This window comes from Mus pahari, chromosome 7 (assembly GCF_900095145.1).
Source record: "Mus pahari chromosome 7, PAHARI_EIJ_v1.1, whole genome shotgun sequence".
NCBI classification, from domain to species: domain Eukaryota; kingdom Metazoa; phylum Chordata; class Mammalia; order Rodentia; family Muridae; genus Mus; species Mus pahari.
In genome coordinates this window covers 38,634,051-38,655,246 of record NC_034596.1, presented here as the reverse complement: position 1 = coordinate 38,655,246, position 21,196 = coordinate 38,634,051, and the positions used below count along the sequence as shown (strand labels likewise).

General features: G+C 39.6%; 1 protein-coding gene across 4 annotated transcripts in view; it reads right to left on the bottom strand.

Moving 5' to 3' along the window:
• Dock4 (dedicator of cytokinesis 4) overlaps positions 1-21,196 on the bottom strand; it is a 406,489-nt gene that overhangs the window by 212,611 nt on the left and 172,682 nt on the right. For all 4 annotated transcript variants that reach the window (XM_021201378.2, XM_029540998.1, XM_029540997.1 and 1 more), the window contains exons 2-5: positions 14,045-14,128; positions 11,379-11,419; positions 8,649-8,704; positions 3,519-3,615 (exon numbers count right to left, since the gene is read on the bottom strand). In XM_021201378.2, coding sequence (XP_021057037.1) covers positions 3,519-3,615; positions 8,649-8,704; positions 11,379-11,419; positions 14,045-14,128 — 278 coding nt within the window. The remainder of the gene's footprint in view (positions 1-3,518; positions 3,616-8,648; positions 8,705-11,378; positions 11,420-14,044; positions 14,129-21,196) is intronic.

Genomic DNA, 21,196 nt, shown 5'->3' with positions numbered 1-21,196 from the left:
AAACATATCGTTTCTTTACCAACACTGAAAAATATACATCTTCCTGCAGAGATACTGGGTAATTATCTATCCCAAATCTTTCTTAGCCACAAAATATACTTCTACTTTTTACAGAAATTATTAATAGTCTATATCAGTGGTTCTCAAACTTCCAAATCCTGTGACCATTTAATATAAATTCCTTATGTTGTGGTGACCATCCCCCCCAAAATAAAATTATTTTGTTGCTATTTCATAACTGCTACTGTTATGAATCATAATGCATATAATTGATATCCAGGATATCTGATGTGCAGCTCCCATGGGATTGAGACACACAGGTTGTGAACCAGTGGTCTATATAAAGAGTGATATCAATTTACAGACATTATCCACCAGAAGTTCTCTAGAGATAAAGGATAGAAAAAGTCATCAAGTTCTATGTGCTAGGTAAATATATATATATGTTAAAAGGAGTGATTTTTGATACTAGATGTTTTAAGGGACCACTGGGTACTACTCAGGTCTAATAAATATGGTAGAAACTTAGAAAGCTTTCTCCATGAAGCCACTTCTGGATCCTCTGAGGCATAAATAAGCTCCTTCTCCTCTCAAGTCCTTATCCACTCTACTGCGCCTGCTTTCTATTACTGTCTTCTATTGCTGCCTGCTCTTTTCTCATGTTATACACTGTCCTACAAGCCATGACAAGGGCTCTGCAACACAATATTCTTGTAATTAACTGCTCAGTGTCTGTTCCCATCCACAGCAGCTGTGCCTGAGCTCCCAGAGGTGGGAAAGACGGAACACATTGGTTTATAGCTGTTATTCCTTGCACACTTCCAGAAGCGGGTTCTTCTTTAGGCCATACAAATGAATACGCAGACAACCAAGAAACGTCTGAGGCCATCTGTGGTAGGAAGGGAAATTTCATGGAGTGACACTAAATTCTATAAGAGAGTTATAGGAAGTCAGATTTTGTGCAGAAAAGGAGAGAGATAGAGCCCTCTCCATCACGGGGTTGAAGGCATGTTGAAGGCCTGCTCAGGTTGTTTTGTAGGGTGAACTTGATTTCACACATCACCTCTACCGACAAGGGCATGGTGACATGAGAAGGAAGCAGAACCCTTTATGAGAATGAAAACTACCTAGTTAGTCCCTCCTCAAGGAAGAAACTAGAAGTGGAAGGGATACTCCAGCACACAATGGGCCCAATGTGCTCTTCTGCTCTGAGAAAAGGAGCTGGGCATTGTAGCCCTTGACTTTATTAAGAGCCCCAGGAGAGCAAAACAGGAGGAGTGTCATGAGGCCATGCCAGCCTGCATGTCACAGTGAACCCTTACCAAACACACAGGGAAGCAAACAAAGCAAAAACAATGAAAAATACAAATAGATCATCTGGTCATATCAGCATCTTTTGTAAAAAAAAAAAAAAAAGATTTTGAAAAAAATGGATAGCTACGAAGCAGGCTAAAAATATTTAAAAACTCTATTCAGTTTAGCATTAAATGAAACAATACTAAACAACTGGATTAGAACACTACCTAGAAAGTCCCCCAATACATTGTACACTCGGCCAAAAGTTAATATGGCAGAGGTCTGATTTGCATTAAAATTAAAACAGAACAAACAGGTTTTGGTTGGAGGCGGGTCTAGATTTGGAGTCTGGCTTTACTACATCATGTGGGATGTGGGATAAATCATCTTTGGTAAGATTCAAGAATAAAAGTACCTGGGAGAGGCCCAGGCTAAAAGAGATGGAGATCACAGCTCACAGTCAGCATCAAGACTTTTGCATGTCTCCAGAGCTTTTGTCCTGCTTACATTGCGGGACTTATTAAGGGGTAGTTTAAAGGTTAATATTTAATATTAAGCCCTTATCAACACTATTTAAAGGAGCAGACTAGTATTTCTCAAGCAGTTACAGTCCTTTTATATACATACATTACCTCATATACTGTTTGCAACCTACAGGACTTAACTGTTCTCCTCGAACACCTTTCACCGAACAGGTTGGTGCTTTGCTTTAAAACTCGTAAGAGTCTGGATACACAAATACCAAATGATGAAGCAGAGCATTTTTTAACCAGGAAAAGAGAAACCTGAAAGCCTAACACGATCATGTTACCCTTGTGCCAAAAGTCAGTCTACCTCTGGCCTGAATATTGTATTTGCTCCTCTAATAACGTGACTATTATTCCAGTACCAGAGACAATGTTAGCTAACCAATCCCCTTCCCACGACTCGGGACATTAGTGAAAGATATTTGCAGATTTCGCTATGCACAGATCTTCAAACCAACCAAGGATGTTGCCAGAGTGTATACTCATAACCTCAATAACATGTAAAAATAACTAAACAAGACAAAATCAACTTTGGTGTATGCTAGCAGTCGTATCAAAGAAAAAAATATGGATACCCTAGCTCAGCTACAACAGGACATGGATGTGTGTGCACATGCACACATACACACACATACACACACAGTGAGAGAGAGAGAGAGAGAGAGAGAGAGAGAGAGAGAGAGAGAGAGAGAGAGCTATAATAATACTAGCATGTTGAGTATTTTAAAGATGCACTAATACAAATACTTTACAACATTACGTTTAATGCAATAAAACTTGGATTGTATGATCTTTACAATTAAAACAACAACAAGACAAACACAGACACACACTTTTGCACTCACACAAACCTAACAGCTACATCTGTATTTCCATGACTCTGCCTCAGCACAGACCTCTGGAGGTGCACTATCTTACTGTTTACCTCAGCCACACAGCTAAGATCTAAAAGTATCCTGTGGATTTTCCCAGCAAGCTCGAGAGCAGTCAGCGCCAACAGGATAGGGCCAGACAACTCCAGAACTAACAATGTAATTAGTTATAATAAGTAAGTTAATACACACATATCTCTAACCCTCCCTTTTTTTTTTTCACAAAATTGCCATTCTTTCCTTAGTATATTTAGAATCTGTTCTCTGACACTAGCATCAATTTACTTATAGAACTAAGACGGGCTGAAATACAACACTACTAGAACTGTATGAGAATGATATTTTTGTTTTGGTTTGGTCTTTGGTTTTTCAAGACAGGTTTTCTTTGTGTTGCCCTGGCTGTCCTAGAGCTAGCTCTATAGATCATGCTGGCCTCAAACTCACAGAGATCCACCTGCCTCTGCCTCGGAGTGGCGGAATTAAAGGTGTGCATCATAACCACCCAGTGTCTTCACCTTTGAAATTAAAAATATTCAGGAAATCTAGAACAATTCCCCCCCCCACAGTCATATTTCTGTTACATATCAGAAAACTTATCTGTTGTAGGCTTGTGGTACTGAGATGCAATGCATAAAACCCATGCTCTGTGGGAACAAAGAGACTATAATATAAAACAGTCATGACTACATAAGATCTACATCCCTGACTTTCCAAGAATGCCCAGTGAATTATAGCAAGCTCTCATACATTAGTTGATGGCTACTAACGGTCCCATATTTCTTAATTATCTAAAGAAAAACCATGCTCTTTAAACGTTACTTACGACATAGAGCTGTTTCCACATGGTCCCCCAGTCTCTTAGAGTTGATGTCATCTCTGTGATAACAGAATCTTCCGTGGGAATAACCATTTCAAATTGCCTGTGACATTTAAGAAGACAGAAGCATATATGTAAATACCAGAGACAACACTTCTTTTTACATACTCAAGAAGATAAGCTAGGAGAGAGAGCCACCTGCAGCATGTGAGTCACTCTGTCATCCTGGGATAAGGAGCTTGTGTGAGGAATCCTATAGGTGAAGGGAGCACAATGCCCAAGGGACCAGTCACTTCATCTAGGTCAAAACTGAATGATGCGGGGAGAAGAGAGCATCGGTATTGTACCCCTGTGACAGCATGACCAGTGGGTTACCTTTTAATCTCTCCAAACTCAACAGCTTTCATCTGTCACATAAGATCACTAGACTGCATCAAGTATGAGGTGACTTGTACCATTCAAGTGCTATGACCAGAGTTCTCAATAGGAGTAAAAGATGCTGTTCAACCATCTGGATGCAGGGAATGTGAATTTGTAACAAACTCATAACTAGAACATTCACTAAGCATCCGTTGGCGCTCACTAACCCCCTCAATTATATTATTTGGAACAGGCCAATGAAAGATAATGTGCATTTTAAATACTGTTATTATGCAGCACAGCCAAGGTTTAAGATGCCATAGATACTAGAATACACATTCCAGAATGTTCCTCTCAGTGCTTAAGCTAATAGACGCTTCACATTTCTTCTTTTAGGGTCATAGACAAGGATTATTAGTCAGGTATATATGGCTGTCCTGAAAAGAGGCATCATCGGAAGATAAATGGGAGGGGCTTGAGTTTGCCCCCTGGTCATGCTATTAGCATAGAAGGATCTCCTTTTTCATCTCTAGTTTGTTTTGTCAAATCCTTTCTGGAATTGTGCAGGTTCAAGAGGTTACATGGTCATTATCATTACTCCCTCTCAGAAGAACGAAATCAGCAATATCAAAGGAGACTATTTCCTTTTTCAAGTTTATGTTTCCGAAGGCCAGCATCTCATATGTACAAGGAAGCAGTTTATTAAACTGCAAGGGAGATTTCTTCTTACCATGAGGCTAACTGCTCTGCAGGTCCTTTAGGACACCATGTCCAAGTATTTACCGTGGTTTCTTGGAAAATCCTCGTAATATAAATGCAGAAATTAAAACCTTGATTCTTCCCCTAATTGAGCTCCACTTCCTTATCTTTCAGGTATGCTAAAAACCTGGCCATGAATATTTCCCTTCCAAGGCATAGTGAAGCTGAAAATTTAAAACTGGGATTTATAACTAGAAAGAAAATGAACAGTACTATAAGCCTGTAGAGGGTACAGTACTGTTCAAAGAGGCTACACATGACACTTCGCAAAGGCAGAATATTTACACTGCTTTTGAAGCAGCTGTTGCAATTTAAATGATGAATATTTGGATTTGGAGATTATAAAATGATATTATACAAGGCCAAAGAGGGAAAAAGAAATCCCAAGGAATCCTAGCCACTTCATTCAACATCTCAAAGGTGAGGAATTAGTTGGGCCCTGGTGGCACACACCTTTAATCCCAGCACTAAGAGGGTAGAGAAAGGGGGAATCTCTGAGTTCCAGGCCAGCCTGCTCTACAGAGTTGGTTCCAGAATAGCCAGGGCTACACACAGAGAAACACTGTCTCAAAAAAAAAAAAAAAAAAGAAAGAAAGAAAAGAAAAGAAAGAAAGAAAGAGAAAAGGAAGTGTGGTATCAGTAAGACTTAAAACAATACAGAAGCAGATTCCTAATTCATGAACTCCCATTTAATTTAAAGTCCCTTGTCATAGACTCTTCTTTGCTCCCAAGGCCCAGAAAAGAACCACAGACAATTCAAGATGTGAAAAGTTCACTTGGAGTTGTCCAAACAAAATGTAAAATTTTAAACGGAAAACACCATTTAGGCAAGGCAGCTCTTTTGTATTAACTACACAAACACCTAAATTAGTGTAGAAATAATCTATCTTAGGTAAGTAGCCTGAAGTTATATTTTGTTCAGTTATTCTACGATGAACTTTTCATCAGTTTCACCCTAGCAGCCAATCCATCATGGTAAAGTAAGTTAGGCGATTTTAACATCCCAAAGGGCTTTCTTTCAGGAAGAGCAGTCAGCTGCCATTCTGTGTCCTTAAACATATTTAGCACGAAGTTTTTCTCCTTTAGTCCTGAAACTGTGGACCTACTGCACAGTTCATAGACAACTGCAGAAAGTCCTTTTTAGAAAAGAATCCATCCACCGTGAGGGTCCACCACTGCAAAATCTCCATGATGTTTGGTGCTGCCGCAGAACCCGTAAGTCTTCTACTAAACCAAATTCGAGGATAGCTTTATCCACTGACAGTCTCTTGGGGCTCATGAACTGGGGCAGATTATCAACCAGTACACCAGGAAAAACAACCCCGAAAATATAATACAGATAAGGCTAAAGAGGACACAGGCTCTATAGCCAGCAAGCACATGGTGGCTTACAGCCACTCCATAACTTCAAGTTCAGAGCATCAGACACTCAATCCAGGTACCTGGGGCACCCAGAAGACATATGATGCACAGACATACATACAGACAAACACACACACACGTAAGATAAACTTTAAAAACGAAAAAAAAGAAAAGAAAAAAAGGGAATGTATTTAGTTTAAAACTATGTCCCATGCCCCCCTGGCATTGCCACGGTTCATTGTCAGCAGGACACAACCCAGAATCACCTAAGAGTCTCGAGGAGGGACTATCAAGGTCAGGTCAGCTGATAAATATGTCTGGGGGGGGGTGCGGCCAGGGGTGAACATTGTCTTTACTAATGTTAAGTGATGTGGAAAAAATCTAGTTTAAGAGTGGACAGCACCATCGCCTCTGTTTGCATCCGAGACAGTATAAACAGCGAGAAAGCTAAGCATAAGGCATGTTTTACTAAGCTGTTCCCTGCCTCTGGCTGCAGGTATAATGTGACTAGCTGCCTTAAAGCTCCTGATACAAGGATCCAACATATCCACGTGGATGGAGTTCACTTGGAATTCTCAGCTAAAAGAAACGCTTTCCCCTTAGACTGCTTTGTCAAGGAATTTTATCACAGCAAAAGAAATGAAACTAAGAATCTACAGGAGCCTCTGAGCTCTTTCATCCTTGATCACAAGGTAGGATGGAGGATGGGTGGCCATTGCAAGAGTCAGGAGAGCCAGACTGGCTTCAGGTAAAGGCAACAGGGACTTGTTCAGATGGCATCTGTAGGGGTGGCTTAGACCAGGACAGTGTGCCTCCTCTGGAGGACCGCAGCCTACTATAACAGGTCCTGGGGTAAGCAACAGAGCCAAAGCACAAGACAAGGACTGCAAAATAACTACTAGAAGTATGTTCAAGGACCTTAATCAGGATATGAAACAATTTACCTTAATAAAGACTGTGACGACACAAACCATTGAAAGAAAACATTCAAGCCATGAAAGTAGAATTTAACCAAGAAACAGAATCATTAAAGACAACCAAAACTGAAATAAAACTGAAAATGAACAACTCAGGATGCTAAGCAAAACCCTCACAGGAAAGTCACCAGCACACTGAAGTTGTATATAAATCTTCTATATTGTAAAACTACTAAAGTTGTTTAGTAGGGAAGCCCAAGGTGTTTGTACCATAGATGCTCAATGACTTGCTGATGTTTGTTCATTGAATGTTTTACAGAAGATGAATGTAAAACCATCTATTTGACTAATATCTATGCAAACTTTTTGGTGAAATTAAAATTTAAATATATTATCTACTATGCTTTTGATGTTGAAATAAAAAGTTTCTATTCATTGCTATTTGCATAAATATGTAATTTCTATCACAGAGCCTGTATATTTTGCCCATAAAATGAAAATTACACTATAATTCACAGGTGACTCCTTGTGACATTGCCACCAGAGATAGGTGTCAAAATCTACCTTAACAACAAATCATTTACTTATGTGTTAAGTACACACCAGGCATGTTCTATTGTGATATTTTGTAGGAACTCATTTGATTGACATTGTTTTAACAGCTGATTCCAGTCCATTTAGAAGCAGACTGTAACATATTTTAAAATACTTAAGAAGTCCTCGGTAATCAATGAGATCCATGCAATAAAACACATCAGCCAGACGTGTCACATGTTCTGTTTGTGAAACTAGTTATCTCAATATCATGCTGAAAAAATACACAGTTTTTTTAATACATAGATTTTTAATTGAGTTTATGACTTTTGTGTTAGACCAGGTTTGTGTCAATCTGTGACAGGATGTGACCGTAGGTCAAATAGAAAAATAATATATGAAGTTACACAAGGACATAGTTTATACTCACTTCAGAGAATAGTTGGGCTTTTCCGGTTCTTATGCTTTTGAGGCAGAGTCTTATGGCCTTGCCTGGCCTGGAACTCACTGTGCAGACCTGGTGAGCCTCAAACTCACAGAGACCTGCTTCACTCTGTCTCCTAAGTGTTGGACGTAAATGTGAACGACCACAGCCAGTTTGCTTTGTATTTGTTATCACTGTGTGTACACGATGTGTGTAGGTCATACAAGTGCTGTGGTGCACATACAGGGGTCAGGGCACAGATCTGTGCAGTCAGTTGTCTTCTACCTTTATGTGGCTTCGCAAGCTCAAGCTCAGGTTGTTGGCCTCGCCCAGGAAGCACTGTGTCCCCCCCACCCCCCACGGCGCGCAGCCCCCATACACACCCTGCTGCCCACAGGCTTCCCTTCTCTATAACCAGTAGGAAATTAGGGAAGTTCTGGGCACTGAGGCTACATGACTCACCATGTTAGGGGCTCTGCCTGGCGTGATTTCTCTAAACAGCAGGAAACCAAGAAGAACCAATTTCTCTGCTTAAGATTAAACAAGTTTCACAACTGGTACACAATGAGAGGCCGTAATACCCTAGCATGCTCCTGTGGCTCAGCACTCAGAAATGAGTTCCTTAATTGTCTCTATTTGCTGCCTTTGTATCTCCTTATCAAACAACAAGGGCCACTGTTCACTCTTCTGTAGTTGGTTTCGTAATACAATTACTGAGCCTTTCAATTCCAAGACAGCAGCTGGGGCAAAATCTTTCCACTATGAGCAATTCATTCTTACCCTTTGTTCTTTACACAGGCGTTTTTCAAGTGAACATAGCTGGAAGGAAATATACCCTGGAAGAGAAAACATGAAGGTTATGTTTTCTAGCTATCTCTTAAAGCCAGATGTTCGTAAGCAGGATGTATTAAACAGTTACGACCATGACAATATCAGGAATAGAAAACCACCAGTACATTCTATGGGCTAAATAAAATGCAATGTGGCATGAATCATTATTTTCTAATACTAGTTACAACCGTTACACTTTTAGAGATTTTTTTCTAAATATAATTGAAAAAAAAAATCATCTCACTCAGTAGCTACATTCTTTTTGTTTATCTCTGCAAACAGAGTCTTGCAGTGTAACCTTGTCTAACCTGAAATTTATTATCTGGAGCAGGCTGACCTTAAACTTGTGGCCGTCTTACAGCTATGCTTTCTCAAAGCTGATTTATGGCCATCTAAATATGTATGCTTTTAATAAATCAGAATATAAAAAAATTCAATAATTCTACATAAATACTGTGCTTTAAAAAAGAGGGAAAAACAGCACTGTACTGGCTGGTTTTGTGTGTCAAATTGACACAAGCTGGAATTATCACAGGGAAAGGAGACAATACTTCCACGAGATCCAGCTGTAAGTCATTTTCTCAATTCGTGATCAAGGGTGGGAGGGCCCCTTGTAGCTGGTGCCATCCCTGGGCTGGTGGTCCTGGGTTCTATAAGAAAGCAAGCTGAGGGCCAGGCGGTGGTGGCGCACGCCTTTAATCCCAGCACTCAGGAGGCAGAGGCAGGCGGATTTCTGAGTTCGAGGCCAGCCTGGTCTACAAAGTGAGTTCCAGGACAGCCAGGGCTACACAGAGAAACCCAGTCTCAAAAAAAAAAAAAAAAAAAAAAAAAAAAAAAAAAGAAGAAGAAGAAAGCAAGCTGAGCAAGCCAGGGGAAGCAATCCAGTAAGCAGCCCCCTCCATGCCTCTGCATCAGCGCCTGCTCCCAAGTTCCTGCCCTGTGTGAGTTCCTGTCCTGACCTCCTTTGGTAATGAACAGCAATGTGAAAGTGTAAGCTGAATAAATCCTTTCCTTCCCAACTTGCTTCTTGGTCGTGATGTTTTGTGCAGGAACAAACCCTGACTAAGACAAGCACCTATGATGCTGTTATTTGGCTTTTGTCTGTGAGACATGGTCTCACAGCACAGGCCAACCAGCAAGGAACTCACTATGCTGTCCAGGTTGGCTTTGAACTCAGCAATCCTTTCTCCTGTTTCCCAAATGAGAGGATTACAAACATGTAACATCGGACCAGGCTGCATGTTATGTTCCAATGAATAATTTTAGCTTACAAGAGAGCTCTGTGAGAAAACATATGTGCCATGGGTTCAATTCCTGGTATTTAAAAATAAATAAATAAATTGGGGCTGGAATGACAGCTCAGTGATTAAAGATGCTTATAGTCGAGACCTGACTCAATCCTATATATTCTACAATAATAAATAGGAAGAGAATGCTTTTTAACTTTTTTCATAAAATTTATATTTATTTCAATATAACAAAATTAACAAATAAAGCAACATCAATATAGAAAAGTTAAAATCAAGATTTATGATATGAGATGGAATTGAAAGAGAAATCATAATAAATTTTTTAGAAATGTGTGCTAGATGAATAATTAAATATCAAAGCTATATTTGCATGTGCCCTGCAGATGTCCAAATATAAAAAAGCTTTAAATGAAGACTAAAGTATCAAGAAATTAAATTTATATGCTCATTTGTCCCTTAGGCTTTTCTTGAGACTGATCTAAAATAATAAAATGAAGTAATTAAACACAGTTGGATATTCTAGCAGAAGCCACATTTAAGCAAAGAGACAGGCAAAGGAATTTAGATTGTATTTTCAAAATTAGAGATAAAAAAAAAAAAAAAAAAAAAGGAGTGACATACTAGAATGTATTAGAGGGAGCCCACAGGATGGGCTTTGTCATCACGCCTGGCCACCTGAGTGTGATCCTTGGGAAAAGCATGTTAGACAGAGAGAACCACCTATGTTCCATGCTATGTAGGTCTGTTGCTCTCATGTTTGCACACGCGCATGCAAATTTTTAAAAAGGAATGACACCGTAGAATATGGAAACATATTCAAAATCTATAGATGATTAGAATAAAGCACACAGCAAAGCTTACTATAAAAATTCATGAACGACCCAGATGAAAGGTAAAATGAAAGTCACATTGCTTCCTAAGGGTTTCTCTAAGTATAGTAATGACTCTCAGGACCTCCTGAGAATGGCAAGAAACATGAACACTTACAAGTGCCATGTTCCTGGTTTAGCCCCCATCACCCAGGGAACCCTCAACGTGACACTAAAACAAACTTGCTCCTCCATGTCAGCATCTTACACGCAATAATACAGGAAACTGAAAGATTAAATATCATTATTCCATATTTCCTTTGGAATATATTTCTCCTGCCTGAATTTTAATTTACCTCTCTGGGAAACTAACACTTCAAAAAGATTTTGTTTATATCTAATAAGCTTAAGGACTTCCCAGGAAAATTTTCAGGGGCAATAAGGAATTATGATTTTAGTATCTTACCTTACTTTTAATCCCAGTTCAAAGGATTCCCCCAAATTATGAAGATATGTATTACCATTTTTTGGAGCCTAATTAAGAGCTCAACTATAATTTCAATTGTACAGCAAAAATTTTAAAGAATCCTCTAATTACAGTTAGAAATAATAGTTTTTACCTTGATGTTGGGGTTTTTTAAGGCAAATCCTCTGTACCAGCCTGTGGAGAAATAATCATGATTACATTTTAATACATAAGGCCTGATGATACTAAAGATAACCGATAACAAATGATATGTTCTTTGATGTTGGAATTTTAATCTTCATGTGACTATTCTATGCATAAATACAGTGATTCAGGATTAAGCTAGGTAACATCGATTGACCCCCAAGTTTAAGCATTTTATTTATGTTCTGTTTTATTAAAATTGAACCAGAAATTTGTATAAACGGAAATAAGGGCTTGGAACAAAGACATTGGGCTTAAATAAAGAAACCCACTGAAATTTACTAGCTATATTTTATTTTATTTTACAATAGGGTCTGTGTAGCCTAAGATGGCCTTGAACTCAGAGTTTTCCTTCCTTGGCCTCCCAAGTGCTGAAATTGGTTATGTGCCATCAAGCCCACCTTATTCTTGAATCTGGGGACACTACTTTACCTCCCTGTCCCCACTTCTCCCCATTTTATTCAAGGCCACACCATGTCTATGGGAAATCTATGCAGATTTAATGCCACTCTGAATTCTGCCGCACAAGAAGCACAGGTGTGACTGCCAAGCAACAGTGCCTGGCCAGCAGTGATGTAGCAGGTGTGTGTATACACAAGCCCACCACCTGCATCAGTACCTGGCCAGCACTGATGTAGCAGATGTGTGTATATACAAACCAACCACCTGCATCAGTGCCTGGCCAGCAGTGGTGTAGCAGATGTGTGTATACATAAATTTACCACCTGTATCAGTGCCTGGCTAACACTGATGTAGCAGGTGTGTGTATACATAAACTCACACCTGCATCAGTGCCTGGCCAGCAGTGGTGTAGCAGATGTGTGTATACATAAATTTACCACCTGTATCAGTGCCTAGCTAACACTGATGTAGCAGATGTGTGTATACATAAACTCACCACCTGTAACAGTGCCTGGCCAGCAGTGGTATAATAGATGTGTGCAGACACAAGCTCACAACCTATAAAAATGCCTGGCCAGCTCTGATGTAACAGATATGTGTATACACAAGCCCTCATAAGAGCTGCTACCCAAATGGGCTTGTATACTCTTCATTAGAATACTATTTAATCAACACAGTTTGCCACAGTGTCTACAATGCTTAAACCCTGAATGACCCAGAAGAAGTATTACAGTACCACTCTTGAAGGAGACTTCTCTTTTTTCCCAATTTAAACAAAAGTAAGTATACTTTTTTGTAAGTGCAGAAACTATTTTTTCTTGATAGGAAATTATTTTGGTGTGTAGAAATATTCTATGTAATTTAATTCTTTTCTACTAATTGAATTTTTAAGAGCAAATGTTAGAGTTTTATATTATATTTGTTTTAGCTGCTAACAATTCTTTCATATATGTGTATTTGTATATATACATATATGTTTATTTTTCACCCACATCTAACCATCTGAACAGCAGCCCCAGTAAGGAAGACTGGGCTGGGAGTGAGAGTCTGTGTATTTCAGGGTTTATTAGCTTCTCTTTAAAACAGATGTAAGAAATGTATTGCTTTGTAATAATTATTCTAATAGAATTGAAAATGTCCTGATAATTTCAGAAATGCCAGACAGATCTCTGTATAATTATATTATGAAGAAAAACTTTTAGATTACTATATTTCATTAAATATACACCTTGTTTATATGCACCAATGTAAGGACAATTTTATACTTCTGTACCAAGGAGAAACAGACTGATTGCATTCAGTAATGACATGAAAATTCTTATTATATTTTAGGGTTTTTCAATTACACTGGACAGAATTAATATCCACATATCATCAGCATTTAAAAACAGATTCCAGCTAAATGTAGCAGCTCCATTTGTTCAAACACAATTTAATGCCTGATGAAACTTTGTAAGATAGAACATTATCATACAATAAATCCCTAGAGTAAGGAAGCCTTCTAAAAGGAAATAGGTATTTTTTTTTTAATATACTCATGACATTATAGTCATTTTGTTAAAAAGATATGTAGACAGTTCATCTGGGACCCTTTCAAGCGGTAAAATTTCAAGGTAGATTCTAGAACAAGAATGGAAGCATCTAAGAATAGATGAGGTATTTTTAATGAGTTAACTGTTAAATAAATTAATAATAATCACACCGGATCATACAATGAAGTCTGCTAACATTTCAAATTCATTGGATAATTTTATTCCAAATTTGGAGAAGAAAGATTACATCTAGGCTACAGTGGAGCAGGCCAGCCTGCCTCAGTTTCTTGCTACTCAACCTCAGGGGCACCATCTTTTGTGCTTCAACCTGAGGTACACCAGATATGGGCTTGCCCCTCAATGTTTGATCTCCAGGGTTTCAGGAAAACCTTCAAAGCTGGAGTTAGTAGTGAATTCCTATAAGCAGTGCTTTCTGCATCTCCACGTAAGGACTAAAAGATGATAAATTAGGGAAAAAAAGGTATAATCAACTTAAAAAGAATACTAGTTTTCCCATAATCACACATCAAATATATAAGGAACTAAATCTGTCAGAAACGGTTTGCTGTGCATACTGGGAAAGTTTCTGAAATGAACAGACAGAATTCTGAAGGGTCACGAAGAGTTTGTGGGATAAGAATCTCTTCCTACGACTTCAAGCCATAACGGGGAGATCACTGACCATCGCACTTCTCCAGGATCTGAACGGTATCTCCGATCTCCAGTGACAGGCCATATGGGACGGTGCCGCGAAAACTGGCAATAACTGTAAGAAATGATAGAGAATGTCAGAAGGCAATCGTGTCAGTTAGAGAAGCTATACTGCTTACAATTAAACATTATTGCATAGGGGAAATGAATGTGAGCCTGCTGTCATTTCACTTTTATATGCTTTAAAAGAAAATCTTTAAGCTCATATATTTTACCAAACTCTTGGTCAAACAAACACTATGAAGATCCATAGAAAATATAAGGAATACACCCCAGGTAGTATGCGAAACACCAAGTCTATTGCCAGCAATATATAAAGGCAGTGATATCGCTTGTAAAGGTCCTTGAGGGACTGTGTGCTTTAAGTCCTACTGCAGTTGACTGCTCCCTCCGGGTGCCTGATGTGGTAATTAATAAACAGATGTTACTCATAAATGAAAACGATATCTCATACTCAGTACTAAGCTGGGGTTGCCTAGAGTCTATACTACTGGGTTCTTCTCCTGAGTCTGTAAACTTCCAAAGAAAAGGGATTCTGTCTACTTGCATCCTGAGAGCCACACCAAGTCTATGGCATACCAGCAGTCATAAAATCAGTGGTGACATTTTATTTCCCAGTGACTTAACTTAGAGATCAACACTCAGCCATAACTCCCACATTCCTTAGCACTTCAATACTTGCCATCGAGGGCACCATTAGTTATAGATTACTGCTGTAGATAAACTGGTTTCAGGGACACTGTACAGAGTAAGGCAGACTAGGATGTACCACCTAGAGGAAGACATGAGTAGTTAACCCAGGCTACCCCAGGAATGATAGAGAGAATGAAGCTCAGAGATGTTAAAGATATTAAAAAAAATAAATCAAAACACCCAGAGAAAAGGTTACCACCTACAAAAAGGGGGGTGGGGGGTGGGGGAAGGACTGTGTACACTGAAGTCAATTTGTAATTTATGTCAGGTTGAAGGAATTTCTAAAAGGTGAAAATTTGAATTTTATTTATAATTTTGTTTCAGGAAATAAAGTCCAGATATAGCCCTAATCACCAAGCAAGTTTCTGCTATTTGGGGAATATATTTGAAAAGCCTGAGCAAACACATGTATCTGTCAAAAAATAAAAAATAAAAACTGTACCAATAAGTTAATGGGCTTTTAGAGACATCTCAAGCCCTTTTATGATCTCAGAACAAAATTAACAGTAGAAATCAAAATACAGGACAGAAAAACACAACCTAAAGTACCACATGATAGAACAAAATAACAACTCAGGACAAATTGAGAATACTTTATGACTATAGACAAACACTAGCTTCTTATGTCATTTTCTAACTATAACAGTAAATACCACAAGGCCTCAAAGTAGTGTTCAAGAAAATATTTGGTTGAAAATCCTGAGTTCATGTACCTTGAAAGATGAGATCATATAATTTTCAGATACTTCTAAGAGAATGACCACTGAACAGACCATAGATTTGTTCTTATTTAGAACACTCCAAAAGAAACCTGTCCTCAGATCAGACTTCCTCTCCTTGCTGGGTAACTATAATCCTCATCGCAGCCTTCCTTGACTCCTGCGTAGCCTCCCGTTCCTCGGTGAATGCATGAAGGCACCAGAGTCTATTAGTCTCATTGTTTATGTTCTCAAGGTTTTGGGCAATGCACGACCGAAAGCGCCATGAATATGGTGAGTGTCTCTCGGTACAAGTAGGCTGAGCTTTAGCCTGTGACCACTGAGGGGATGAATGGAATCATGACCACACTGTAAACTGTCATGTTTGTTTTATTGCTCAATTTTCTAGAATAAACCCATTACCTGTGAAAATGCATTCTCTCAAAGAAGCTATTTAAACTGGTTTTCTGGGTTTATAACTATTTTTTATCTAATCTACTGGAATAGCCCCCCTCCTGCCCCATCACAGTTCCCTGGAAACTAGCAGGTAGTATACCTTTAAATCTTAGCTTGATTAGCTTTCTCCTTTGTTGGACCCACATGGAGCTAATTCCTTCATCCAAAGCTCCCACTGACTCCACATCATGAATGAAGTATGAACAAACACATGGAGCCCCACAGATGGGAGGATGAATGAAACCACCGAGTGACATTTCTACTGGATTCACACAACTTCAAGGACACATGCCATAGCAGCTAACCAGGAAGTAGTGAAGGATAGACCATATAGAAGAAAAGCACTTCCAGGAGGTAGCTTAGGGCATGGCTTTTGCCCTTGCACTATGACCTGGTAAGCCATTTTCAGTTTCTGAATAGGTATTGCTGAGCCCTGATCAGAGTTTTCAACTGGGCTTCCGATTTTGAAAGAGAATGCAGAAAGAACGAACCACAAGCAAAACAGAAGGTGATTTAAAAACATGACTGGTTCACCATTGTTATCAGCAGGATGGACTACATTACAAACTAAGGACAACTAGGTCACTGAAGCCAAGCTCCAAAGGAAACACAGGCACTCATTAGTGAAGGCTCTGTTTGCATTTCCGTGAGAAACTCTTAAAGCAGACATTTAAAATTTTTGTTTTGGAAACAAACTTTCAACTAATCTGTGTGAACATTCTACCAGTGTTCTTCCAAGATACAAATTCATAGTTGAAAATTAACTTGGTCACCAGTTATTATTATACAGTAGCAATGTCTTTATACAAAATGGACTCGCATACTTCTTAGGGGCAGCTTTTCCCCCAGTCTACTAAACATGGTGACACATGTGTTGTACCTTGATTTCTTTTATTTGTTTATCTTCCTATGAACTTAAATAGCTACCAAACATTTCACCAAGAGTTTGCAGAGCTACAGAGTCACAGGCTCAGTACTACTGAGCATGGAGAACACAACTGAAAGTCAATGTCTGGATCGTACTCATTTTCCCCATTTACAACGTCCAAATATTAAAAACCCTAAGCCTTCTTTAGACTAAGATAACAAAGTAATTAATCATTTGAAATAAGAAATATGTACAAATTTCACTTATATTTATGTCCTTAAAATATAGATGCGAGTGCCAAAACACTAAATATATAACATGGCTCCTGAGTGAGGTAACCCAATCACAAAAGAACACACATGATATGCACTCACTGATAAGTGGATAGTAGCCCAGAAACTTAGACTACCCAAGATACAATTTACAAAACGCATGAAACTCAAGAAGAAGGAAGACCAAAATGTGGATACTTCGTTCCTTCTTAGAATGGGGAACAAAATACCCATTGAAGGAGTTACAGAGACAAAGTTCAGAGCTGAGACAGAAGAAAGGACCATCCAGAGACGGTCCCACCTGGGGATCCATCCCATATACAACCACCAAACCCAGACACTATTGCATATGTCAGCAAGATTTTGCTGACAGGACCCTGATATAGCTCTCTCTGGTGAGACTATGTCAGTGCCTGGCAAATACATAAGTGGATGCTCACAGTCATCTATTGGATGGAACACAGGGCCCCTAAAGAAGAAGCTAGAGAAAGTACCCAAGGAGCTAAAGGGGTCAGCAACCCTATAGGAGGACCAACAATATGAACTCACCAGCACCCCCAGAACTGTGTCTCTTGTTGCATATGTAGCAGAGGATGGCCTAGTCAGCCATCAATGGGAGGAGAGGCCCTTGGTCTTGTGAAGATCATATGCCCCAGTACAGGGGAATGCCAGGGCCAGGAAGCAGGAGTGGGTGGCTTAGGGAACAGGGTAGGGGGAGGGTATAGGGGACTTTGGGAATAACATTTGAAATGTAAATGAAGAAAATATCTAATAAAAAATGTATTTTTTTAAAGAAAACATTGCTGTGGTGATAGAAATGTCCCAAGCATGACCATATTGTTCACACACATTGTTTTTCCTTTACATAATGATATTAGCTCAGTGTACACTGGCACTTTTCTAAGATCTAAATAGCTGCAGGATATATTCTCAGATACAACTACTAAATATTTTCTAAGTCAGAGGCAAAGGGAAGTTAAATCATGCTGTGTAATAGGGATTCATTTCTTAGGCTCAAGAATACCATTTCTTTATGTAAAGAACAAAACAAAAAATATTTTCAGGCTTTTAAGATGGGTGCAGGGAAACTCAATCCCAGAGTTCTAGGACTTTTAAAAGCTGAAACTCAAACCAGATTACTCAAACGTTTTGTAAGTGAGACATGTGGCTACAAATTGCAGACGGTATCTCCAGCACGGTCATAGTAGTGTTTACAAGGACTCCACTTGCCACGATCCACTTTGAGCCACATAAACACTGGCTGGTCCTTGCCCGTTGGAAGCTGACCATCTGAGATGACTAGAATATGGAGCAGGAATAAAAAGAATGGAATTGCTTTGACCCTGGTGACACAAAGAAGTGGTCTCATGTCTCTAAGAGAGAATTTTGCCTTCATCTTCCTGGTAAAAAGATCTGCAACTCATCACCAAGTTGTGGTCTCACCAGAGACTATGATGCTACTAGTCTCAGGTTCTGAGACTTCACAGACTTCACAGAATTCGATTGACTACCAAAATGTAACTCTTTTTTTTCCCTCAAAATTAAATACCCGACTTTAAGTGAGATAGCTATAAAATCTTCCATGCCAGTCAGAGACAGGGTGAGGCGGGTGCTGGCTGTGGACCATCTATACCCATTCTCTTGCTCCTTAGACCACACTTCACGCTGGCCATTTCTTTCCCTGAATATCTGGCTGGCTCTTGTTTTGTTGTGAATATATCCATATGTGAGTTTCTTATCTTATATGGGGATCATGAGGTGACAGCGGAAAGGGGAGGAAGAGGTAGAATTCCTGAGGAACTTAGAAATGAGCTGGGGAAGTGGGCAGAACAAAGGGGTTAGAAGATGAAGAGGACTTGAATTCTTTGTGGGTACTTTATGTAATGGCGACCTGTTAAGAAAGAAGTGTCACCTCCTCCACACATTTGTGAATTCCCTAGAGAAAACCTGTTGTGGACTTGCGATGACAGTTTCATCAAATGTGTTCCTGTTTCCCTAAGTTTCTGGGGGAGGATTTGCTAGAGGGTAGGATGGGAGTATGCAGATTGGAGCTGTGTATTGGCACCTCTCCTATGGCAGGGCAGGGCGGAACTGTTCTTTTCCTTTATTCTATTCCCCTATATCCTACTCAGGATGAAATTAGAAGCACGGGTATTCTGGTTAGCCTGAACTGTCAACTTGACACAGCCCAGAGTCATCTGTACAGCAGACTGGCCTCTGGGCATTTCTGTGAGGGGTTATCTTGATTATTAATTGACCAAGGAAGGCCCAGCCTCGGTGGGTGACACAATCCTAGACAAGTGGTTCTGGGGTATGTGAGAACACTAGCTAACTATTAGCTTGATAACAAGCCAGGAAAGATCATCTCTTGCTTCTAAGATTCTGTTTTGAGTTAGTGCCCTGACTTTCCTCAGGGATGGATTGTGACCTGGAAGTATAAGATGAAATAAAATCTTGTCTCCCCTCCATTGCTTTTACTTAGTGTTTCATCACAGGAACAGAATGAAACTAAAACAAATGTCATTATTGACTTGAAGGGACTTGCAGCTGGCTATCAGTGTGACAGTATGACCATAGGAGTAGGTGGGTCACAAAGGTGGGGGGAAGAGGGGAGGGCGAACCACAGGAAATGGAGAAAGAGATGGAGTGTTAGGTTTTGGATACTTTTCATGCTTAGCATTAATACAGGAACAATGGATAAATGTGGAGTTCTAACTTCCACCCTCAGGCATGACCCAAATTTGCAGCTGCCTTCTTTTCTGCCACAGGGACCTACACACCAAACAGGATCCTGTTCTTTTTTTTTTTTTTTTTTCCAATTTTTATTAGGTATTTACTTCATTTACATTTTAAATGCAGGATCCCCTTCTTATGCCCCACTACCCAAGATCAACTTCTGGGATGTTTCAGGCCACTCTATAAGTGCAGTGACATTGAAAGCATGGAATTGGACCGAATAACACTCATTTCTGGCATTTCATAAGTCTATCCTGGTCTTCGTATCAAATCCTAAAATTATCCTGTTATGAGGCTTGTTCTACCAAGGATTTCAGTGCATCCTATTTGTGTCACTGTCCTCGGAAGACAAGGCGCTAGAAAGTATGGCTTCAGGCAGTGTGGTGAGCATGAGAAAAACCCTTCTAGCGATGCATGGTGTTTCTCTTGTCTACGGGTACAGAGGCCCAAGGTAACTGGCTGCCAGTCCCTGCTAGGACAGCCTCAGGTGAAGACAGATGTTTCCCTAGGGTTAAGCCTCCTTGCCACAGTAGCTGCTACCCAATGACATCCAGATCTTTGTACTATTCCTGTTAGAATTCTGACAGGAAATTCCAGCTCAGGGGGCAGACCATCACTGGGTTTACACTGTAGTTCATCTCTCTCTGCAGAGGCTGCTTGCATCTGTTCCTCTTTTGTAGGATGAACCCCAAGAATCCCTTGTGATAAATACCCATAGTCTTCACCTTAAGGCTTCATCCTGCTCTGGGGAAAAGAACCAGACGCAGGTGAGGGTGGCATGGAAGTAACAATTATCAGGAGGGAATGACTAACATGTATTTAATGGCACTGGCACCATGGTAGGAAATGAACTCGCTGTATTCCCCACAGGGCTACAGAGCATTTGCCATGGTATTCATGCTACAAATGCAAGGGCATGCTCCTAAGTAGCTCAGGAATCACTGAAGGTCACAACAGAAACTTTAATTAAAGCTACCAGCTGGTACTCTTTTAGAAACAACTCAAAAGGAAAAACAACAACAAAAAAGTTATGTTTTGGGTCTACTGCCACACACACAGGACATCTTAGAAGAGACTTTAAACAATTATCTCAAAAGCATTCTAGCACACTGGAAAGGGGCAAGATTTTAAACAGAGAGGAGGGCAGCTGGGACTTTACTCCACTGACCCCGGGGATCTCAGCCACATCACTGCCCTGCAGAAAGATGTCTGGGAAGTTGAGCTGGAATATCAGAACTCAACTTGGGAGCCTAGAAGGAAATGTGTTTTTTTTTTTTTCCACTAGAATTGTTAACTACAAAATTTAGAAGCTAGATTTGAATCCAAAAACCAAACTAAGGCTTCTACTTAACAGAGGCAAGTGAAAAAAACTAAAAAACTCTCATTTATTATTTTAACTT